Source organism: Pipra filicauda, unplaced genomic scaffold, assembly GCF_003945595.2.
Source record: "Pipra filicauda isolate LSUMZ 115617 unplaced genomic scaffold, ASM394559v2 scaffold361_size729390_pilon, whole genome shotgun sequence".
In the NCBI taxonomy this organism is placed as follows: domain Eukaryota; kingdom Metazoa; phylum Chordata; class Aves; order Passeriformes; family Pipridae; genus Pipra; species Pipra filicauda.
The window spans coordinates 129,620-155,687 of record NW_024104489.1 but is presented as its reverse complement, the minus strand read 5'-3'; the positions used below and the strand labels follow the sequence as shown (position 1 = coordinate 155,687).

The 26,068-nt window shown below is 37.3% G+C and overlaps 1 protein-coding gene across 1 annotated transcript; it reads left to right on the top strand.

The window, feature by feature from the left end:
• The first annotated feature begins 209 nt into the window (after window positions 1-209).
• Window positions 210-24,727, top strand: LOC113985986. The gene is made up of 4 exons (XM_027717280.2): window positions 210-779; window positions 15,672-15,745; window positions 23,825-23,877; window positions 24,679-24,727. The coding sequence occupies exons 1-4, from the start codon at window positions 251-253 to the stop codon at window positions 24,725-24,727; spliced, it is 705 nt and encodes a 234-aa protein (XP_027573081.2). The 5' UTR covers window positions 210-250.
• The last annotated feature ends 1,341 nt before the right edge of the window (window positions 24,728-26,068 follow it).

Genomic DNA, 26,068 nt, shown 5'->3' with positions numbered 1-26,068 from the left:
GCGCCGCGCGGCCCCGCCCTCCGCCGGCCCTGCGCGAGCGGCGGTGATTGACGGGCCCGGCGGCCAATGAGCGACCGAGCTGCGGCCTCGAGCGCGGCGGGGCGGGGCGGTGGCGATCGGAGGGCGCGGGCAGGTGGGAGGGGGCGGCGGCGGCGCCTCAGCGAGGCGGGGGTGGCAGCGCCGCCTTCCCTCCCTCCTTCTCTCCCCCTTCCCTGCTCCCTGGCGCCTCAGGTGGGGGCGATGTGGGAACATGGCTGGCGCCTCAGCAGGGCTGCAGCGCGGGGGAGGGGGCTGTTTCGGCCGGAGTTGGCTCATCCCGCCCGCAGTAGCGGCTGAGGAGCGCCGTGTGTCCCCGCCGCGCCCGCGGGAACCCTGGGCAGCCCCTTCGGCGGGAGCGCCCCGGCGGTCGCGGCCGTGCTGGGGCTGCCGTCAGCGCAGCTTCCAGGGGGAAATCCGCCTCCAGCGTGTCGGCTCCTCGACGCCTGAAGCCTCTGAGGCGGCTCTGCCTCCTCCGCACGCCTGCTCGGAAGCCTCCGGCGGGAAGCACGGAGCGCGGCTCCCACTGGGAATGCACAATAGGCAGAGTCGATCCTGCTGGCGTCTGGCAAGGGGCCGTATCACAGGGCCCGGCCCTCGGCAGGCGGGGAAACTCACTGGTCCGGAGCTCTGCTCATTCTCTTTTTATTTCTCATCCCTCCTCAGGTGTGTCTCCCTGCTGAGGCATCTCACTTCTGCCGTAATAGAAGTTCAGGAGCCAGTAGGAAAAGGAATTTATTTCAGTGAGTATTTACAGCTTAGAGACTGAGGCTAAGAGATCAACAGGCAAAGCACTTGGGAGAAATTACTCTAAGTAGGAATCCCAGTCTTTCTGCCTTTCTTGTTCTCCCATTGGACACTGGTTGTATTTCTTGGGAAGTGCTTAATACTCCTAGAACAGTGCTCTCTTAAACTCGCTGTATTGCAACACCTCACTAGGGTACAACAGAATAATTCTGTTGATCATAGCAGTGTGTACGGTCAGGGAAACAGTTTAAGCCCCCAGTTTTGGTAATTTAAGCAAATAAAGCTACCTTATCCTGTACACAGTTCTTTGTGGCACTTAGCGTAAGTAAAAGTATTTGCAGAATCGGGCTAAGTTACTTGCCCAAAATTATAAAGCAGTTTAGGGAGAGAGTCTGGAACTGCATCAAAATGCTGACTCAAGTTTTATATTTTAATTGCTGTAATAATTATTGGTTTTATTCAACATCTTCATCACATCATAGACAACTCACATTGTAAAAATAAACGTGCTCATCCTGTCGTCTTTCCCACAGACCAACGTGGCAATACAGTCATTTGAGTACTTTGAGTCAAAATTACTCAATAAATGTTTGAAGAAGCCATATCTACAAATTGACGTCTATACCTAAAGTGTGGGCAGCTCACGTTTGCAAATCTACGGAGGCTAAAATGAGTGTGATTTGACAACAGAAAAGACCTATTGCCAAATCGTTTGCATATCATGAACAATAGTGATTTTACAGGGAATTTACTGTAACCTTTCCTGAATCTGAAGAGAGCTCTGAGTCACAGATTATAACGAAGGTGAACTTTTGTTATAGAAGTATGTAAATATCCATGGAGTCACACTGTGTTCAAAGGGTTCTTGTTTGAGTTGGAGTCATGTTAGTTTCTTGGAGAGTAAGTCTACAAAAGCTAAATTAAGGCCTTTGGGTGATCTGGGGCTTGATCCAAACCTGTGAAATCAATAGGAATGTCTTTTGCTAATAGAAACTATTATGACTACTGTAAGGTAGACCAATGACCATTGTCATCTCAGCAGCACTTGGAGGAAGATTTTTATTTCTTCTGTTTGGTTTGGTGCAGATATTTCACCATTTTTTAAAGTTGGCTATTTGCATCAGCCAAAGCATTCACACTTTATCTGGAAGTAGACTTGTCCCTCTTGCTTCCAAATACAACCTTCATGCTTATTTTCCAAAAGTATTTTTTTTCTCCAATTGCTTAATGGTACATCATAAACTTAAAAGTGATGTATTTTATCACCGTTGTATAACTAGGAATCTGCCTCTGATTTCACTGTCTTCATCATTTATTATAGCTGCTCCTTGTTCTTCAGCAGAGCTCTTGGGGAATAATTGTGTTTTGGCTGTGTCAGGTCATTAAAGAAGAGGTGGGAGGAGAGGAAAGGATATGGAACTGCTTGTTCCTGAGGCTGTCTTAACATACATAAATATGTAGCAGCAATACAATTGCCTATAATCTTAAAAGGAGTGACTGCCTGGCTTAAGTGTTGAAGATTGTTGGGGAAAACAGTCTTACTTTGCCTTGTAGGTTATCCTTGCAATGGAGCTAGGTACACATGTATAAATCATGCTGACACTAAGAGAATAGGCTCTTTCGAGATATGCAAACTGATAAAAAGAAACTGTGTATCTGAATAAAACCTCAGCAGGTAATTTGCATGCTACATTAGGTGCTATAATTGTCCCATTACTGTAACACTGAATAGAATCGGTTTACATGGAGTAGGGAGGGGACCCGTGCGTTTTGACTATTCTCTGATACTGCCCATTGCAGGTGCTCTGATGTATCTTTTTCCCATTGCCTGTTTGTTCCCTGTGCCATATAGATAAAACCTATCTGCCTATCTTTGAATCTTATCACTAACTAAAAAATCCTGATTGACCCTTTAAAATACTTTGGATTGCTATCCACCTCCACTTACTGTGCCACTGTGCTGCCTTTGAACTGTGAAACTGTAATACCACTACTACATTTGGCACAGCATTTTCCATTGAAATTAGGTTAAACTGGGAAGAACAATTTATGCCCAAAGAAAATGAGATTATTGCAGGAATAATAGGGCTGAATGAATGAATTTCCAGCCAACTGAAACTAGCTATTTTCTACAGCTAGACCTTTCTTGCATGTGTGGATTCTCTGGCATCTGGTGATACATAAGCCCACACTTCCAGGTTTGTCTGAGGCACTTAGAGGAACTGTCTCTTCTGCCCAGCTGTTGTTTTTTTCATGACACTTGTGAATCATAATGACAAATAACTTCTGTATATTCAACTTTTTAATATTATTAAAAACCAGGCAGAGAACAAAAAATGAGATGGAAGGATTTACAGAAATCCTGGCATTTTAAAATTTAACTGGTTAGTTATAGAATGCACAGATCAACATGAAAAGAAGGAACGAATAAGTCATTGAGCTATCATTTCTGGGCAGATGGTGACAGTGATTTCTTTAAGAGAGCTGACTGCTTTCTTCCATAATGCTCCCATACTCCTCGTGCTACAATATTCCCTGGCCGTACATGTCATCTAGAGAGGATGTTTTATCTTTTTTTCAGTGAGGGTTGATAAAACATCACTATATTCATCATGAAGGAAAATCATATATTGAACATGAGGTACAACCTTTTCTTGAACGTCAAACGGCTGTTGCTTTGAATTTGCTGTACCTGACTCTGCAGTTGACAGTTTAGGTACAAATCTAAGGCATCGAGTAAATTCCCACTGAAATAAAATTACAAGATTTTTTAATGGTACTTGAATGGCCTTCTGTAATTGAAAAGCACAAATGTAATTGCTATGTTTACTTAACTATAACTGTTCCTAATTAAAATTTAAAAATGCAATGATTTAGCAGTATTTTTCTAGAAGTTATTTCCTCCATTGTGTTTTTATCTTAGAATCTAAATGTAAAATATAATAAATCAGTAGGAAATTAATTCCTAGCCAAAACATTTTGAATGGGAATGTTGTAACATAGCTTCAAAACCAAAAGCTATTGTTCAGCTCACAGTAGCTTTGAAGCCTCCAGGGTTTTATGGAAAATGTTCAATAAGTAATTATATGGAAAATATGTCATGTGGTCTTTAGGCTTGATAGTTATTTCTTCTCTGGTAAATTCACGTATGATTTCTTAAATGACACATACTAAAATTTTAAATTTGTGCTCAGCGGGGTCATTATGTGGCATTGTTTTTTCTTCTTCCTGCTGCCAGCTGCTAAATTCACTGCTCAGTGCTACCATCAAACAAATACTACTAACATGCTGTGTGTTTCTAGGGTCTCTAACTTTCAAACTTTTATTCTTGGGAAAAAAAACCAAAACAAGTTCTAAACTCCTTAATATGCATCTTACTGTTATTTGATGTGACATGGAATCCACTTCTTAATTTAAAAGTGTGCTCTTCATGTTTTATTGGGTAGAAAAATTCATGACTGAGCTAAACACCACCCAAAATTATTGCAGATCAAAAAGGATGTATGTTACTATAAAAGATATGTCGTGTCAGATATACTCTCTTTGGAAAAATTGAGCCATGCTAGTCATACATGTCATCATAATTGCTCAGAGGTTTAAAAAAATCCCTCAGAAACAGGAAAAAACCCTGACTAATGATTCGATTAAAGGAAACGTGCTAATTAAATGATTAATGGGTCATACAGTTGACTAAGCTACTTCTCCTGGTTTGGGGGAGAAGAATACATAAGCCTTTCTCACCTAGAAAACTTCCACAGAGAACCATTGTTTGGTACCACAGGATAATTCGTGAGCTTGCGACTGTCGGCAGCCAGAACCAAGGCCCACACAGCCTCTCACTCACTCCCCCACCAGTACGATCAGAGAGAACTGGAAGCATAAAAGCTGGGAAACTCGTGGGTTGAGATAAAGGCAGTTTAATAGGGAAAGCAAAAACTGCACACACAAGCAAAGCAAAACAAGGAATTCATTCACTGCTTCCCACTGGCAGGCAGGTGTTCAGGCATCCCCAGAAGAGCAGGGAACGGTGACTTGGAAAGACAAACACCATCACTCCAAACCTTCCCTTCCTCCTCCTTCCCCCAGCTTTATATATGAAGCATGATACCATATGGTCTGGAATATCCCTTTGGTCAGCTGTGGTCACCGGTCCTGGCTGTGTCTCCTCCCAACCTCCCATGTGCCCCCAACTTCATCCCCGGTGTGACTGTACGAAAAGCAGAAAACGCCTTGGCTCTGTATAAGCCCTGCTCAGCAATAACAAAAACACCTCTGTATTATCAACCCTGTGTTCAGCTCAAGTCCAAAACACAGCCCTATACTCAGCACTGTGAAGAAAATTAGTTCTACCCCAGCCAAAACCAGGGCACCATACTAGGGAACCAAAAGGTGTATGTCTCGTTGGGAAATGGGTAGGGCCATGTATAGGTGTTCATAATCTGTATTAAAAGGATATAGGCTACTGATGGCATTCTCAGAAAGTGGCACTTCTGCAGCTTTCTCTTAAGTAGTGTAAATGATTTTAGGATATCAAGGAGAATCAGTACTATTTATGGGATGTGAATTATATTTGTTTAGTGCTTAGTGTAAAAATATGAAAAATAATCTTAGAACATTTTCTAGAATGCAAAACTTATAGATGAGTGCCCTAATTGATTGTAGATGGTATTATCCTTTGTACAGTACTTCTGATTTAGTGAATCCTTGCAATAGCTTCAGCAGGAGTGTTGGAGTGTCCTGGTCCAGAAAAATGTCCTCATGACTGATGGGACACATTGTGGAGGAAGGTTTCACTGCACATGGGCAAAACTTACCTCATAGTGTCACGTGTGTCATGTCTTTCTAGTCATGTGCTGTCATTGTTTGGCTATGTATATAAAAGATATGCACTGTGGAATTTTACATGGAGGTCACTTCTGTTGAAGAGTGGATGATACTAAGAAGTTCTCTGAAGATTTGTGATATCATATTCCTCAGCTGAGTTTGACTGGAATAGTGTTTAGCCATTTGTTTCCAAAAAGGCATGAATACAGGACACATCAACTAAGTGCTTATGTGGATTGGGGCCAAATGGACAATTTGGCCTGAAGCTTTGTCTATTTTCTTCCTTCAGCAGAACTGATGGAGGTAACTGCAAGGGAGAAAATTCTGAAAGAATTAGGAGAGATAAAGAATGTGTATGATTTGTGTGACTTGGGGCTCCTTAAGGAACCAGTAGTCTCTTCCCCTGTTTTATGACTTTGGAAATAATTTTTATGTGGAAAAGAAAAACAACCAGAAAATTACAGAAATGTTTTTCTACTTATATTTATGTACTCTTAACTACATTTTAAAAAATGGTAACGTTAGTAATGATCTGATCTAATTCAATTGGTTTGGTAAGTGTAACTTCATTTCTAAATGTAAGCTCTGATTTTCTGCAAACATCACAATGGTCATTCCCTTCCACAAAGACTAGAATTTTATAATCCAGAATTAACATGGCATTATAGTTAAGGTAATATAAATGTAGTTACATGATTTTTGATATGATGAATTAAAAATGCAGTTTCCCAAATATTTATATGTGCAGCAGTTCCCCTAAATATGCAGGAATTCCCCTAGATATGCAACAGTTCTCGTGATACTGGAGAATTTTAGTTTTTCTTAAATTAAACTGATTGAAACTGTGGTTTATGATTTGCAGTCTTTATATGTTTTTTAATACACATGAATTAAATAGATGGACTTGCTCTCCATTGCAGTGTAAATACTCAGCTTCCTACTTACCAAATGGTTTTGCATAAGTTATAGAATTTATGTTGCTTTTATTTGTACTGCTAAGCAATGAATTTGATATATATTTCTCCTGGGATTCTTTTCCCTTTGAGGATAGATTTCACTCTTGGCAATAGAGATTGTGCATGGTTTCTTGGCAGTTTTGTGGCTTGCCTGGAAATGGAAGCTCCAGCAGCTCTTAAAATAACCTGCGTGGTCGTGGAGACCTCAGGCAGCCATTAGTGATAGACTGCTCAGATGGCCAGAGTGATATATGACTGTACTTTTTATTGTGCCTACTGTGACCCCAGTCCTTCAGAGGCTCTTGTTATTCAGTGTGGTGTCTTTTGGCTGAAAGAGGATTCAAAATTGCCTGAATCTAATGGAGACATTGATTTGGGGGATTGTGAGGTGAAGGGAGACATAACTGCTCTAAATGGAATGTATACAGGACATCTTCATCTCTTCCACAAACTGTCTGGGGAGTACAGTGCCACAAAGTTCTTTGAAGGACTGAGGAGACTAGATATGCCATTTTGGTAATAGAGCAGGTTGTGGGGTAATTGTTAAAATTCTGTGTTAGCATCCATCAGGCTATGAGAGATTGCAAGTACTTAGAGAAAGCAATAAAGTTGGGTATTTGGTCCAAATAATTTGCACTTCAAGAAGCAGTCTTTACTTTTTTTTTGTGTATATGTGTGTTGTTTTATTCTATTGCAGTGTCATGAATAATGTATAAGAGCAAAGTTTTTTTCTTTAAGAGGACGTATTTGTTTTTACTTATACTGCACCCTGGTAGGTCAGTACCTCATTTCCTAGCATCTGCTTGCTCTCTTACTTCTCCCCACTCCAGCCTTACTTTTCTTTCTTTCATGTGTTTCCCTATCATCTGTTTTCCTTTTCTCCTCCTTGCTTTCACTACTTTCAACTTCCTTCCCACCTCTTTCTTCCTAACACTGAAGATAAGTGTCAGGAGTTTTTTCACTCTTGTTAGTTTTAGTATAGTAGTTAACTGGTACAATTTTCATATTCTTGCTTCTCAATATTTATATGACACTGATTTGGTATCATAACTGATGATGAAAAATATGTAATGTTTCTATTTATGGAATTAAAAAAATAACGTTTAATGACTGTCGGAGTAATTTTAATTTGCAAGAAGCTAGTCTGGATGCCTTATGCAATGTGGTCTCCTTTCTGGAAGGGGAATTACTAATATCTTGTTTCTCCTTGTCTGTGAAATTTAATTAGTTAGCAAAGATGTATTTAATATTGATTTCTGGGGAAAATGCATATGTATGCATCCGATGCACAGAGTGACACCGGAAAAAGTCTAATCTCACATTCTGTAGCACAAAAAACCCTCAAAACAAAACAAAAAAAAGTCAAGCAAAAAACCCCATACTGCATATGCCAGAACCTACAGTTTAGAGATACTTTGACAGGCACAGCTGAGAATTTAAGAAACATATTTGAACTATGGATGAGAGCTGAGGAAAAAATCCCAAACTGGTCAGTTTTGTTTTTATTTATGAAATTAATGATGTTATAAACTTCTATGGAGTATAAAATTTAAGAGTTTGAGCTAGTGCTAAGACTATATTAAATATATGGCTTCGTAATTTTTTTTTTCTTTACTTGCATTATAATTCCTTGGAACTTCTTAGAATTCTAATGAAGAAAAATTGATTTCTTTGATTGTTTTTGCAAGTGACCAAAATCCTTTTTAAGTAATGTCATTAAGATCATTATGTGAAAATAATCAGCATATTGTGAGTAAATTGAAAGGTGATTGTTGGGATCAAGCATAGTTGGAGCATGTTTAGTGTTTAATATTTACAGTCAATGATCTTAGGCTTATCATTTCCCTTCCAGAAAGGCAGTGTTTCCTTGACCTTGAATGCTTCCATTTGCTGCTGAGACCAAATGCCCCACACAGTATCTTGTCTGTAGAATCGCAATATTGTGTATTAAATAGTTGCACTTTAAAAAAAAAACAACTAAACAGCTGCTGAAAGAGCAGGTACAATAACTGCAACTCAGTGGAGTCATTAAAAAGAAAATCCTTCTTACTGCAAAGGAAAATGAATATTCTAGATAGATGAAAAATTAACTCCTTAATTAACATGATACAAGAGGTTATCTGTCAGGATATTTACGATTCATTATTGTTTTTTTGAGTTCAGAACTCAATCAAATTAAATTTTAGTCTCCAAACCAAAAGGACAAGTTAGCTTACAGCAACAGCTCATTTTGTGACATGCTGGAGTGGATTCTAAAGGAGTAGATAGGAATAGGAGGGGTCATTGGGAGTTTGGGAAATAATTTTTGTTGGGCAAGAAAGGGATCAGCTGAATTCCAGGTTGATGGTCTGCTCCTGTGAAGCTTCATTCTATTTTAGTGGCACAAGGTTGTGTTCACCAAACCCAATCAAACACCTGTGGCAAAGTGCTTCCATTTTGCTAGGTAGCTGAGCAGGAAAGGAATTCCCATCCCATTCCTGAAAGAATTCTGCAATGTTACTGTCCTTAGCTTGGGATCCACAAGTCCTTGAGGGTCACACGTGTACCATATAAATCAAGCAAGTTATTACCTTGGGGAACTCTGATCCCTTCCAGTATGTAGGGCCAGACTAGGGTGGATAACTGAAAGTTAAATAAGCAGAACACAGAATAAAACCAATCACATAAGGATAAGTAAGACAGGAACAGATATAGCAGAGAAAATGTCTGCTAGGAAGAACATTTTAATGCCTTCTTAACCTTCATATTGCCACCAATAAAAGCAATTTATCAGGAATCACAAAAGAATGTGAACTGACATGAAGAATATTTGCTTTTCTTACAACTTCTACCATGGCAGTTTGCAAGACCTGACTGGACAAAGCCTGGGATTCAGTGTTTACCCTTCTTTGAGCAGGAGGTTGAATTTAGATCTTGTGAGGTCCCTTTCAACATAAATTATGCTATGAGTTTGTAACTATTACTCAATTTTGTAAATTACTGGTGATGAATGTGTGTAATAACTTCTTAGCTGAATGGATTAGAAGGCAAGTATTTATGTATCTCTAAGTGCAGTTGCAAATAAGCAGATGATTGAAGGCATACATTTCAGAACAATTTTTCTTTTATTTGGGCCAGTAAACAATTGTTTTCTTCTTGTTTCCAAAATTTTTTGTGTCTAAGTGCCAAGGAAGGTTGGCACAGATCTTACATTGCTTTCACAAGTGTTACAGTAAAGTTCTCTTCAACTTTTTTCCCTCAGGGAATCAGGAGATCCATGTGACTGACCTCCTCCCCTGTGTCCCAGTGTAGGATGTGACTGTTCTTTGGAGTATGGTATAGAATCTTCCATGGAAGGGAACACTGTAACAGGCTCAAAACATCTGGCAGAGGTTACAGTCATGGCTACACTACCAACCTGGTTACAGCTGCTCTGAAAATAATTTTGTTTTAAGAAAGAACCAGTGTAGTTTTAGGAACTTGGAATCCTGAGAGGAAATCTTCACTGTGTGGCTGTCAGGGTGAGCAGCATGAGTCAGTGCAGGATTGTGATTAATGAGCAGGCAGGAAACAGTTCATAGCTTACAGAGAGTCAAACACAAGGGGGTACCTAGTTGTTTAGATAGAAGAATTATTAGATACATGAAGAGGCCAAAATAACATATTGCAGGCATTTCCTTTGCAGTTTTCAGGGCCAGAATGCTCCTAAAATCTGTGCAGGAGGCCACAGTCCGTGCTGCTGTAGATGATGTCACCGAGGGGTAGGATTTTGCTATGGAGTTAGGGCAGTACTGAAAATGAAACTGAATATAACTTGTAGAGTAGGTCTGGCGCTATGGAGCCAAGTCTGGAGCAGCAGTCCCTTCCTTGGCACCCTCAAGCAGCTGTCAGTCAGTTGGCAAACACGTGGACAAATAGCGATAACTGTACTTAACAGGAAAGGTGTAGTATGGGCGTTGGAGGGAGAGGCTGCCAAGCACGTGTCCAGCACAAGGATCCCATTAAAAGGGCGTGTGGGAGGAGATTTGTGTTCTGTTCCTTTATCATGGAGCTAATTCAGTTTTACAACCTTCCCAGCCTTGTGATGAGTTCACATGGTCATGTTTGCAGCACAGTTTCCGCTCTGCTGTGGGTTACGCCTTCAAGTTAAACTTCATTTGCATGAGATATCAGATGTAAGGCAGTCTTGAAGTAGTTTTCAAAATAACTTCGAATAATTTTTCCACATAGATATTGTACTTAAAAATAAAGGTTTCATTTAGTTTTCTCTTTCAGGACAGGAGAGTTTAATAAGAAAATTTCTTTGACAAGAAATAAAGAATTCACTTGTAAGAAAGTACCATATGACAGTTTAGTTGAAGTGGTATAGTGTTTTGGTTTTATTAATAATTCATGTTTTGGAGCTAGATCTAGCCATTTAAAAAATAAATACATTGAACACAATTAAACTTCTCCCTCTCTTCACATTCACAGGGCCATATTTGAATTTTAACTTACTAGAAACTTAGAACAGTCTATTGCTTATATTAGAAATGTAAATAATTAGTATTTTCATTATTTATCTGTAATGTATAATATTCACTGGCAGCTTTACCTGGATTATCTACATTGTTTCTTAAGAGGCAGAAGTGATCCACAAAACAAAAAGATGGACTGTGCTTAGATATCAAAAGCAGTATCTGAGGTAATAATTTGCTCTATCCAACAACATTAAGAGCTCCGTGACAAGAGAGGGAAGTCACAAAATCACAGAATGGGTAGCATTGGAAGGGACCATCTGTGGGGTCATCTGGTCCAGCCTCTCTGCTCAAGCAGGGTCATCCTAGAGCACTTAGCACAGGATTTTGTGTCCAGACAGTTCTTGAAGTCTTGTCTGTGTAATTTTATCAGTAGAGACACTGGGAGCTGAGTGTCCATGGCAGTTTCAAGTTTGAGTCTGTCGTGAATCCGCTGTGCTGCACAAAGGTCAAACATGATCTTCTGTGTTAGACCTGCCCTTTCTCTAGAGGAGAAAGCTGGGGTTGCAGGTAAACTGGTCAGTGTCTTATAAACTCAGATCATTGATGACAGAAATATTTTCAGGCCTTCATGCTGCAAGGAAAGCCTTACTTCGGAAAGGATTTGGTATCTCAGCAAGACATTTCTGGGTTTTTCTAATGTTCAATTGTAGCACATGCAGGGAAAATGTGTGTGAAGCAGGAAGTAAGATGGAGAGGATATAAAAACAATATAAAAACGCAATAGGAAAGAAAAAGAGCTTTTATCATAAAGTGCAACCTCTTTATTGCAGAACTGCTGTTCCATTTGTCAAAAAGAGTGTTGTCTGTGAACAATTTCTATTAGAAAGAAACATTTTGATATTCGAAAGGAACTACAGACAATGGGGCTATTAACTTATACTGGACTTTCAAGAAGTGGAAATTTAGTAATGTTGTATCATCACAGTGGATGAAGTAGTAAAAGTAAATTGGAAGGAGAAACATGGTTGTTATAAAATCCTTAACATCTTTTTCTATAAATATTTTAGAATTGTCTAAATCAAACTAAACACCTAGGCTTAGGATGATTACAGCAATAAGGTTGTCACATGAAGACTGTGTTGTTGACAAAGTCCAATAAAACAATACAAAATTATCCCTTCATCAAAGCACCATAAAGTGTTAGGGTTTTTATACTCAGTGTGGACTCTTGACTCATACAAGCTTAAGCTAAATGGAAAGCTCTCTATTATGATCAGGGAAGAAGGAGAATTCTCTGGAGTATAGTTCAGGGCAGGTATTTTTTTCTTATTAGCTACAAATAGCTTCCCCGGCGTGCAACAGGCCTTGCTGTAGCAAGGTTTTTTCTCTTATGTCTCAGAGTGAAGATCACATAAAATGTCAATGTGGGGCTGCTTTCTTCCTATGTTGTGGTTAGCTCTGATTAAACTGAAAGCCATGTATTCTCATTAAAGTCTAGAAGCTGATTTGTGGCACTCATTTCTTCTTGTTTTCGGCTGTGAGTTCATGTTAAGCTGATGCACTACTGTTTTCCTGTGTTGCCTGAACAGCTCAGTTGCCATAGCTGGATAAAATCACCAGTAAGCAGAATTCTCCCATTCATGACTTTGTCTCATGCTGCTCTTCCGTGTCTCTGTTGAGATACCTCTGTGCAAATGGAATCTTTTGAAACTTCAGACTTTAAATGACCAGTGTATATTTGGTTTGTCATATGCTAATAACATAAATATCTCCATTTTCACATGTGCTTGCCACCAGGTTCTTTTATCCTGAGTAATAGCTGGGTCAAGGACAGCTACAGGCGCTTACCATATTGGATACACTAAAATATATGCACTGAATCTGAGCCACAAGCCAAGCTATGTTATGTGCTTCATTAAATTAATTAGTTCAGGCTATAAGGAGGGTACCACCAGACTTTTAATGTGGTATTGGTTATCTGATACAGACTGGGGAAGATTTTAAAATCAAATTACATTGTATAATGTTGGGAAAAGCCTATGGAAATAAGAATGCAGTCATGCAAACCTCCAAAGTCATCATGGATCTGCATGTGTGTTGGAAAGAGTGACCACTCTCTTGTCTCTTCCACAGCTTGGAATTAGAGACTCATTAATAAATCTGGTCTCAGTAAAAATGGTATTTAATACAATGTAGTATTGACAGTATTGTCCCTTGAAAAATGGTCTTTAATTAAAAGATTGTATTTGCTACATCTGAGGATATACACACATCTTGTAATTATCAAGGCTACTGCTCAGGAATGAGGTTTTACACAGATAATTTTAAGGTGAAATTTTCTGTACGAATACTCAACTGGTACAAGAAACTATTCTTAAATTTTGTTATTACAAATTCCACTTGGCAGATAAAGTCATATTTGCTGGACTAAAATAGTTGTATTTTTCAACTTGTGCATCCTAGTGACTTCAAATGGAGGAAAGAAATAAATCTATTCCAAAAGGTTCTGTTTCATAGTGTATTTCAACTTTCATGTTGAAATACTTCCCAAAAATATGATAAATAAGACAATGTATATTTAATCATGTATCTACAACTTTCTGAGAAAAAGTGTAGGCTGTTTAACATCAACATTTTTTCATGTTTTTATTTATCTTGCTTTTAAAAATAATTCTCTTCCAACCTTCCTCTTTTTTTCTCAATAAACAACTAGTGTTTTAGAAGATGCTGAATAACTTCTGTCCTTTTTTCCCAAAGCATAGAGACTTTTAGCAATTCTAATGCAGTTTTTCAGGAAAAAAATATTTGAATAAACTGCTCATTATAGCAAGCTATGTATGCACTGGTATTTTTTGACTCATGTTGCATTTTTCTTGTATAAAATCAAGGCTACTTCACATCCTAAGTCAAGAACTGATACAATGAGCTCTGGCCTCAGTTTTTATCATGTTATAGCCAAGTGTTTTAAACCTAGCTCAGGTATTTTTGTACTACCCTGTACTAGAGAGAGATGTCCTTGGAATGGTCCCTAATGGAGGCCTTATACCTGCTAGTCCAAATTTTTTGTTGCTGTCTGGCATACAGAGTGGAGTGTGGCCATGATTTGTGATTGTTATCCCCCAAGATAACAACAGAAGATAAGAGATGTCTTAGTGTAATATATTTTTCTTTAATAATGCTTTTCCCACATATCTGTGAATACACAGAAAAATATATTCCTGTGAAGAGAGCACAGATTGTTTTATTCATTGAACATATAAGAAGGTTGCCAACTTTTCCAGCAGGAATTAAAATTTCTGTCCTTGGCTTCTATTTGAAATGCACAGTATCACTGCTAGACACCTAAAAACTTCCTAATACTATTCAGTCTTCCTCTATGGCAAGAGGTTGGGATAGACACTGTAAAAATGATGCATTCATCAAATGAGTCACTAGCTGTCACTTGAAAGCCCAGTGCATCTCTTCACTCCTTTATTTTTGCAAAGTTGTTTTTGTCTGCTTATATTTTCTGCATTGAATACTTTAAATAATTGGTGTACTTTCCAATCTGATTAAAATAGGTTACAACTATTATTAAAATAAATACTTAGACAGATGTATTAGCATAATGATCCTACCAAAACTCAGTTTACAGATGTCTACATGTTAAGGAATAAATATGCATATATTTTAAATGGAACTATATTCAAGGGAACACATTGGAAAGGTAACGGTAATTACCTTTTTAATTATTATTTTCTTTTTAGATATTTAATGCTATCAGTATAGATAAACTGGCACTGTACTGGTTATGATAGAAAGGTCAGATCCATATCCAAACCACACTAATATATACCAATGTCTGCCTTAGAGTGCTGTGCAGTGGGTGCAAAAGCACTTCCTTGGTTCAAAGACATGGGAATTCTGTTCATTATTTTAATTTATCATTTGCCTTAGTTGAATTTATTCATGGAAGATCTTTGATTCTTGTACTGATTACTGTGCAACTTCAAGGGATTATTTTTTACAGCTGGAAGACTGTCTGCACTCTCTGCACACTGATCAGGTCTCAACTGAGTGAACAGTTTCCAATTCAGATGATGCATGAATGAGGCAGTATAATGAATGTGCCATGAAACAACACAGCTGTGTTTGTTGTTAAACGTGGTGAGAAAGGGATAGAACTAAAAGGGTTAATATTGGTTAAGTGGTTACTCTTATTTTTCTTTGTAAAGCATAAAGGTTTTGTTTGGGTTTTTTTTCCCAAAGCCATTTTTTGAAAGGAGAGCTAAGGGAATCATTTGGGTTTGGGAATGTCATACTGCAGTGAGGTGCTAGGCTGGCTGTAAAGACTCAAACCAGATTTAAAAAAAAACCCAAACAAAACTGATGTCCTATGTTCAAGAATGGTAAGAAATTGACACACGAATGGTATTACGAATATTTTTACTCTTTCATTCTTAAGCACTCTAAATTAAGTATGAATATTAGAATCTTTTTCAAAAGATTTGTTATAACATCTCTGTTTCTCTGAAGAGACAGGTTGAAAACCAGTGCCTAGAAATCAAGAACCGCGGGAGTAAGGCTTATCTCACCACTAAAAGATGTTATAAAACACTGTTCATTTGCTGTATCCCTCGTTTCTCTCCTTCAAAACTGTCAGCTTCATAGATGTTATCTTCTTTTACAGGCTTTCAAATAATCAGTGAGCTGTTTGGAAAAATGTGCCAGTATGCAGTGCTGCCAGTGCCTATTAGATACCATGTAAGCATTTAAAGGTGTTTTGCTGTTTGGAGTCTTGTCTGTACCATAGGATGTAGAGATTTTTGTTTGTTTGTTTTGTTGTTTTTTTAAAAAAACACATATACATATGTAATATTTACATCTGGATGACCAAACTGAAACTCGGAATTTCTGAATGGCTGTGGAGGCCTGGCAGTGTGGCATTGTGGAAACAGGCATAACTTTTCACACGTGAAAGGCCAGGGAGCCTTGTAGCTGCAGTGGTAAAAGTGCAAGAGTGCAAATGAGTGGTATGAGATGGACATTGGAAAAGCATTAGACTGTCAGAGGTTTGTATTCCCATAACTTGATGAATGTACTCAGCTTGAAAACAAGATTTGGAGGGCCATATCTATGATACCTATTTTATGAAAAATGTTTCCTTTTTTTTTGTAAAACAAATAAACACAAACATTGGCATACTCTTTTGCTTCATTTTTATTAAGGCTTAAGTTTTTATAGTAGTCTAGAAAAATATCTTGACAAAAATAAATTAACTTATTTATAGTCCTAAATGCAAACTGTTTGCGTCTTCCTTTAATTTTTAGATCTTGACATGATAGTAGATCCTCGAAGTATGGGATGGAAACTGACTTTGCTAATGTGTTGCTCTTCTCTTGAAGGAGTAGTTTTCAATTCTTTGGAGTATCTCTCTGGACAGTGCATGGATCTCTTGCCAAACGCAGTGGTCATTTGACTGAAGAAAAGGTTATTAAGAGGTGTTTATTAACTGTTTCATAAAAAATAACATCCAATATTATGGGAAGCAAAATGTGAATTGAGAACAAGTATGTAATAATTTATTTAAATTTAAGAAAAAAGATTAATTTTAGGAAGTCTAGCTAAAATACAAATATTCTTTGGTATATGCGATGATCATTGCTTTTCCATCATCACATGCATGGCTAGTCCTGAACCATGTGAGGTTAAGTTTTTCTAAAAAGGCACAGACTTTATGTGCCAAAGGGTTATGGTGCTGAATTATATATTTTTTTTTTTTAAATGATACATTGACCCTGAAATGGATGTGGACCAAAAGATTTTGTGTGAGTGAAAATCCACAGTGTGAGGTAATCTGGCACAATCTCACGGATTCATTCAGCTCTGATCAGCAGTGGGACTGCTGCTTCTATAAGAAGCTGCTCTTTATCTTTAAAATTCCTAAAACTGAACTGAAAGTAAAGAAACAGCCTACTTACCTTGGCCACAAATTTATCCATTTTTTCGAAGCACTCTTTCACTATAGATTCATGGATAATGTTAAGTCTGGGCTTCAGCTGTTATTTTAATGGAAGAGAAACTGTTAGTTTGAACAGTAAATAGAAGTTCAAACACTGCTCTGTGATAGATACAATCCTTGACTGAGAGCATTGTAATTCTGCTGCCATATGCAATCCTGCTGAATGTGTTAATGCTAAAGGTAGTGTAGCACACACTTGCTGTGTTTACAGAGAGATCAGGAAATGAATATATCAATGTTCAAAGCAAGGTAAGGGTTTATGGATTTTTTTGTTTTGTGACAAATACTGGTCTTGTTTATGTATGCTGTCTTTGAAGGAAATGGATTTCAGAATACCTGGTGGTCATTGACATGAGATGTTATGGATGTACCAATGGGATTATGTTCAATCAGTTAAAAAAAAAGAATTATTGATGTGCATATGCCTGTCATGTGTATATATATATATATATTTTTAAATATTAAGAACTAGTTATTGCCCACTCTTGTACACATCTAGTCCTGGGGCCTGGCCTAGTCAGAAGCAGCAGCGTGGGTTTTTTAGTTCAGTGCTTATATGATGCTCCTGCTCAGGCAAATGTCCAGTCATGGAAACCTCCCTCCCCTATAGAACAGTGCAGCAGGTTCCCTCCACAGCAACACAGAAGGGTACAGTAGACTCTACATTTATATATCCAAGTTTGTTCTCCTGCAGGTTTCTTAGCAAATCTGGTGCCTGGCACAGGCATTAGGGAAGCTACAGTAAATCTGAGGCTTTGTCCTCTGTAAGTAGTTCTTAAGCTGACCCCAACTGAATTAACTATTTGTGCATATGTTTAAGTAGTTTACTCAGCTGAAATAGGCTGAATGCAAATCTAATATTTTCCTGAAGTGTTTTGCCTACAGTTTGCATGTAATTCTTTATGTTAACTTGTCTTGACAGGAGTCATAAGTACTTAAAGAAAAGCACATGAAATTCATATTGAGTGAGAATAAGTATTTCTGTGTAGAACTAGTGCAATCTTTAGGAAGAAGCAAGTTCAGTACTGGCTTTTTAGGCATCGCTTCTCAAAATAAACTCATAAATAAAATGAGGGAATTTAAAATTGCCTGTATCATAGAGGTCAGTAAAAGTCCTGAAAGATACCTGTAATTACTTGCAGAAAGATGTTTAGGTATCACTATTTGAAAATGTAGTCTTTCAGGTTTTCTACTGCATTTTCAGCATACATATTATCAGTTTTATTCACCATGACTATCTGACTTGAATATCATACAGTGTAAATAAAAAAAATTATACTTACACAAGTCTTGAGCTGAGCGTAAGCCTCATACATTCCTCTTAGAAAAGTGTTCTTATCTTGAAAAGGAGTGTCTGCTCTCTTGAAAAACTCAGCAATTTCATGCACTATATGAACAATGGCTGCAGTATCATATTTAACCTGTGATGACCAAAAATAAGTATAGAGAAATTTGGTTTCTGAAGTTTGTGCTTAAATGTCAGTTAATTTTTCAACTACCTGAGTCTGGTTATCATAAGTTCTTAAACAATTTTCACCACGGTTTTGTGCTTTTCTAATTCTTTTAGTAGAAAACATTATAGCTAGTAATATGCGTTGCAAAGACAGTATTTCTTTGAAAATCGGGAATTGTATGTTCGATTTCCAGTTGCAACTCATAAATTGCTTCAATTCCAGACTTTTCAAGTTGCTTTCATAAGGTGGACCCTTATTTTGTAATGTAAATGTATCTTTCATTTTTGGGCTGCATTTATATGCTTAGATATGTGCAGTGTGTAACTAATAGTCAATAAAAAGCCAAGAGTCAAATGCAGATCTTTTGAATTCAGAGCCAGGACAAGAGACTGTGCAAGTCTTTCCTCCCAGCACACTCCATATCTGATGAAGGGGAGCTCCCTCTACCTCAGAGAAGAGGAAGTACAAGAGAGGCCGATATTGTCTGTCCCTTCTGTTCCCTGGGTGCGTTTTAGAACCTCCCTTGAAGAGATGAGCTGGAATCGAGCTAAATGAGTTGCTGGGGTGCAGTATCACACTCTCAACGAGTACCTTCTTATTTTGTGGCATTGCAGACCTGGACTGAAAGTGAACTGTGCACACGAAGTGCATGTATGTGCTGAGCAGTACATAAAATTACCCCTGCCCTGCCTTTATGGCATCTGCTTCTGACTGAAACTGAGATTGTCATGCTGTTCTTGTAGTTTCCGGGCTACCAGATTGATTCCAACTAATTTCCCCCTTTGAACAGCAGGACTAACAAGAAAACATATAGCCTTTATTCTTGTAAAAGTGGCATCCTGACTTAAATAATAGGAAAAGATAAAAAACTGTGATTTCAATAAATAGCCTGTCAGGGAAAAGAACTTATACGGAAAAGTCGACAGTCAGATTTATCATTTAAACCTGTACTATAGTATGGCATAATTCTAGTGTAGAAATCTCATGACAAGGTGCATGGGCTGTGTGAGGTAGAGCTGCTACAATGAGATATTACCAATTTCATATATTTTTCTACTTACTGTTTTCAGCATCTGCTCGGGGAAACACAAATCCTCGTTGCTCACTTCCTCACACTCCAAAGAAAAACCTCTCTTGTTCTTAAAGAAAACATCAATGTAGAAACTTTAAGCATGTGCAAAATGAAGTTTACTATGGAAACAATTCATACTAGAGTCACTTTTCGATTGGCTTCTTAACAAACAATGTTCAAGTGACTACATCGACAGAGGACATTGTATCTCATGAGTTTGTGTGTAGAGGATTCATTTGCTTGTATGTTCCCAAGTCTATCTAAAATGGAAAAAAATAGCTCCTTGTTACCTGTTTCACCTTTCCTCAAATTTTCCAGGGATCTCTATATGTACTGTGCTGAGGAAAGGGCAGGCCCCAAAAGAAGCCAAATTGGGAAAGGAAACATGCTTTCCACATAGCAGATTTCAAAAACACCTTCAGAGAGTATTTGTACCAAACTGTGGATGTCCTTTCCTTTCAATGGGATTATGTTATGGTAAAGGAAACTACAGTGTTATAGTTTCAGATGGTGCCAATTAGTGGGAATCCCGGATGACTGTCCTCTAAAATATATGAGTGCTCTGGGGAGGATGTGGAGCTCTTCTTGGCAAGACACACAAATGTCATATATTCAATGGGATGAGTGTGAATTAAAAAGCCTAAATTTAAGATTTTGGGCTTTGTAGAGAGGGGGCATCTGACTCATAACTTTTTAATTATGTAAAAAACCCCTGTACACAGGCAGTTACTACACATTTGAGAATTCCTTACACCTAAACTGAAGAAAGGTGGAAAACGACGTCTATAGATTGTGACAGTGTTTTACACTTGGACTTACCAGCTCCTCAATCTCCTGTAAAAGCTCACTCCACTGCACACTTTCGAAGCACCGTTGGTGGCTGTTGCGTTGGTGGTTACCAAGGGATGCAGCAATAAGGCAGGCAGTTAAGAGGAAGAAACAGCTCCTGGGGCAATACATTTTCTAGTTCTGGAACTAGAAGAAGACAGAAGGCTTAATAGAATCAGGATGGTTTTACAGTTTTGTTAAGTCACACAAGGGTACCCAATCATTTGCTTCTGCTTGTTAACTTACGCTCTGTATTTACTAATGTACTGTGATAGGCCTAAGAGTTCTGATTTTATGGTGGGACATTTAAAAATTGAATACATTTATCCAATGTATAAAGAGAAAAAAATTGTATAAGAAAACCTTTTTTGTATTATTCATATAATATGTAAAGGGTTGCATGTATGTTTTTCTTTTTTAAAATCCTATTCTGTTTTTCTGAAATACTTTCTCTTACGTTTCTATATGGATAAACATATACAGTGTCCAGAAAACTGACATTATTTGCTGTAGGAAATTTGACTAAATGTAAACTATTGCCTACTAATAATGAATTAAAGTTAGATTTTTTTCCCCCAGTAGTTTGCTGTGTAGTAACCTGTAACCTTGTTACCTATAACTCGTAACATGATTTAAAGCAGTTGCTCCTAAATGTAAGGTTGTATTTTAGTCAGATTTTGTTTTCTCATTTTGTGTTACAGTAGTAAAGCAGAAAGGAAAAAATGAAATGAGTAAATTAATTTCATCTAGAAAAATCAGTAATGAAAACCAAAAAAGCCTACCTTGTGGATAGTACTCAGCTCCTGGTTGTGCACTTCTGTAGGACTCCTGGGGTACCATTCTGTCTGCTGAGTCCCTTTTAAATACTCTTCTCCCACTTATAAAAATCTTTGACCACCTCCTCTCAGTAGATGATGCAGAATGAAACTAACTTCTTTCAGTATTCCATCCTTTCAGGTGTGTTGATTTCCAGGCAATAGAGAGGCTAGATGTAGGTGTCATATTCATGTTTTGAAGTTTTTATTTAAACAGATAAAAACTAGATGGCTGAAGTCTGTAGAACAAAATGTTATTTTTTAATTTTACTCGATTTTAGTGTAACTTTATTGTTAACATTTTGTAACTATTCACGTGCAGGTGATAAAATACAAAGCACAGTTTTTAAATATGAACAACATTGTCTTCTGTATTTAAAATATGAATGTAGAATTTCATTTAACTTCACGTGATTTATACTTGTGTAAGTAATATTGAACAGTAAGGTTTAATGGTACTCATTCTATGTGAACTTCTAACTTTATAGTTCTATAATTATTATATTAACTTTCAATTGTAAAAGCACAAGCTCATATGAACACACATATATGTACGTCACACATGTATATAGACACATATTTTAATTCCACAGGTAATATCAAAACTTTTCATTAAGTTTTCTCCCTGGGGATTTTAAACCACTCAAAGTAGGTCTACTATCCAACTGTATTGTTCTTGTTATCTCATACCTGTCAGAGCTCCTTCATCTTACTGTCTAAAGTTTCTCTGTGATAGTTTGGCCAAATGTTAAGCACTGCATTGCAGACAGAAGGGGTTTTGCACCATGTTTTTAAAGCTCTTTTTGTATGGATTGGCTTGTAATTTTAAAAGTCCTTAGATACCCAACATCCAGCTTTTGGAAAGCTCATTAAAATCATATTTGCATCTTTCATTTGTAATGTTTTGTCAGTTTACCCCTTTAAAGAACACCTGCCCATCCTGAATAAATTTACTTTACTAATGCTAGTGGATGATAATTCTCTATGTGCCATTATTAAATCTTCAGGAATTGTAATAAGAAACTTAACATCTGGAATTAAGGGCAATTTTTGCTACTTGTCTGCGAATAAGTAGTTACGTGTGTGTGGTTAAACAGGCCTTATTGGAGATGTCTCATGAACATCTTTTCAGAAGTAGATTCTTTATACAGGACTTGAATATTTACTGTAAAATACATGCAACAGTAGGGCAGGGTAAAATTGAAGGTACTGCTGTCTTAGGATAATGCTGTGTCAGGACTGAATAGAGGGCACTGGTAATAGGACGAAGTGGACATCCTTGCTGGAAGTTGGAACATTTTCAGGCTTCATTGCCTATTTCACTGTGATCACACCTTTCAGTGTGAGCCACCTGACTACCTAACTTGATGCTACAGATGTGGATCTACATCTCAGGGATTTATATATATTCAGATGTGTTGAGTGAAAATTTACGTGATTCGACATCGAAATTATAAAATATGTGTTATATACTACATCATCAATGGACTTTCAATAGGAAAAATTCAGAGAAGCATTTTGGGGGAGGAGAAGAGTTGCATGAATGTTGCCTACCTTCCTTATCTTTACCTTCTCATTTCTTCCTCTCCTCACTGTGGCTTCTTGAGAGATCAAGAGTACAGGATAGATGATGTACGATGATTGCTGGGTAGTGTCTTGTAACTAAATCGTAAGTATTCTTTCAATAATTTTATTGTATCTATGATAAAATTTTGTTGGACCACTTCGGAGAGTGTATTCAGGGAAGGAGTGCGGTGTGGCTGCAGCTAAAACACATCAGCTTTCAGAAGATTTCTTTATTTTATGTTTGCTGGTGGAGGTTCTTTCTCAGAAGACTGATCAAATAACCATATTGAGAGCCTCCAGTTCACTTCTGTTAGTCTTTGTAATAATTTGTGTGAGTTAGGAATTCAAATATGTTCTCTTGAAGAAAAACACAAAAAATGAAGAGGAAACATTACATTTTTTCTAGCTGTATAAATAATCTTACTTGAATCTACAAATCTTTCAATATCAGATTTTTAAAAAAATGTATCTCTTTAAATTTAGACTATCTTAACAGCATAAATACTACCTGTGTGTTGTTTAACTTTGCTTGGTCTGAAAGATGACTGATATTTGTCAGTTTGAAAATTTGCCACTTCATTTTTCCCACCCTACTTAGCTTTCAAACATTAGGTTTCACATTTCAGGATAATATAATTTTCTTTGGTGCACTGGAACTCCATGGCTGACTGGGACTGGCATCTGAAATGCTTTAGCTTTTTTGCTTTAATGTTTTCTTCCTCCATTGCATTTTTCCTTTTATAAGAATCTCAATAGTAATGTGGTAAAACTTTTGTTCTGCCATGTTTCTAATTAAAGTATTTGCAATCAAACAAAAAAGACTTGTAAAAGAATTAAGTAATGCAAATTATTTCACGGAATATTTATTGATCATAAGAACCATAGTCTTTATTGTGTTTTGGCCTCTTCTGGTTTGACTGAGGAACAGCAGCCCATTTTCTCAAAATGAGGTAATTGAATACTGTCAGTATTTCTATGGAACTATAAAAATTCCTTGTGCTAGAAGATCCCATTCTGTTTGTGTCTGTGTGTGGGAGAGGTGTTTCTGCTCCACCCCACCCTTTTTTTTTGGCTTTGTTTGCGAAGGCACACCTGGCTGTGAGAAACCTGCAGAAAGTGAAAGTGACGTCTCAGAGAAGGTAATTTCCTGCTCTTCAGGAAAAGGAATCCAAAAATCTTGGAAATCAAACATCTAACCTCACCACTTGGAATTTCAAGGTAAAGTCCTGTAAATGAAACGATTGCATCATAGCTCTCAAAAAAAAAAAAATTGCTTTCACTCTTTCCTGTCATAATTTAACCATTCACACCATTCTTAGTCGAGAAGGCTGCAGCATGATGTAAACCATGTTTACACAATATACATTTTTCTTTTTGGTTTCCACAAGGCAGTTGTCCTGCAAATTCATCATAGCTTAGAATGAAAAACCCTGAAACTAAAATATTTACCAGAAAGGGGAGAGAATACTAGTATTTTGTGACTGGTGTAGGTACTTGATGCTTCATGGGTAAGAAATTCGGGTTGCTTAAAAAACCCTTCACTATTTAATTGTCTCACTTCTTAATTTAAATGAAGTTTTGTAATAGGCTGTAGTGTTTGTGACTGTTAGGACATTAGACATGGGAGAGTACAGAGGTTGAATGTAGAATACCAATGGTGACTTAATATCAAATTATGATTATGGGGTCTTAGTTCCTTTTTATTTGACTGTCAGTATTCTCTCATTTTAGCATGCTACATTTTAGAAGAAAAGAAAACGTGATTAAATTTGGATTGCATACCAATGTGGTTTTTTTTATTTTGAAAGGTATTGTTTGAGTTCTGAACCTCTGAGTATGTAGCATCACGAGGTGGTAGGGGTAGGTTTTGGAGAGTGACAATTATGGACAACATGGCCTGAAGACATCACTCCGAAGATCTTGTGCTTTCATATTTGTAGGAAGCTGAAGGAACCTCCCTGCATTTCAAGAAGTAGTGCAGAGGATTGATGGCTTCCTGATTTCACCAGGGCCAGGCCTTGCAGGATACTTAGCACAGCTGTTTTGAGAGATACTCCACTATAGAGGGACCATTTTAAACATACCAGTATTTAATTGTCATTCAGAAAGTTCCCAACCTCTTAGATTCTGATACAATTTTTTAATTGGAGTAGTGCTAAATTATCTTTTGTATTAACACACAACCTTTATAACTTGATGAGAAGTATAATGCAATCCAATGTGTGCCAGTGCTGGAAGGTGGGCGTGATGATTTTAGAAGTTTCTGCATATTTTTTTTCATAAGATGTGAGCCAGAGTAAACATTCTTCAGAAAGTATTAACTCAGCTAGATTGAATTGTGATCCAAAAGCCAGAAAACGACAGTAAAACAAAGCTACCTCTTTTTCAGATGTTCTCACAACCACATCACTAATTAAAATAATTACACTTGTACAAACATTCTGGTTAAACATTCTGATGGGGCCTGAACGTCATTTGAGAATGGTTAATCCTTGCCACTTTTGGTATCATTTCCTTCCATAGCATTTAATAATCACTGCTTTCCATTCCTGAAGTTTATACATCTGTTTTGGAATTCTCATTAATTTCTTTCAGTGTATAGTTTTCAATGTGCAATACAATGACCAGTCTCTATGTGCTGAATATTCCGGAGTTCGTGTTTGGAAGAACTTTGTGGTTTACATAATCTCTTTTACCAGTATTGTAATATGAAGCATTATAGTTGTCATTATTTTGGCATCCAGACCAAGGCACTAGCAAAAGGCCTGGCTTCCTGGAAGTGCTGATCACTCAGTCTCTGAAAATCATGATATTAATATTCAAAATATAAAAAAAAAAAATCAATTATTTTAAAAATCAATGCATCTTATACTTTGCATTAACCTCGCATCTTTTGTTAAAACTTACTTTAAACTTACACTGTTTCTATGTACATGAATGTAAGTCTTCCTAGCATTTAATTTTTATTAATTAATTCTGTCAGAAAATAATACAAAAATGTTTCTGGAAAATCTGTTAATTAGCTATACAGTTCAGCTATTAGGTAAATTGTGATGGTTCATCATTCAAAATTTAAAATTAAGATCCTGATCAATTAACTGTTTAATTCCCATCCAGTTGCATAAGATTTCTCACTTATTAAATGTAAATGCAATTAAAACTAAAGTATTTCTATGCTGAAAGCATAAATGACTGACAGTTATGATAAGATGCACAAAAAGCCTTTACTGACATACAGGAGTATAAAAATTCTCATCAGAAAACCTTGTGTTTTGTGATTGGCAGATGAAATTCCTACTTTGGGAAAGTATTAATGAAAGAGTAGAAAGG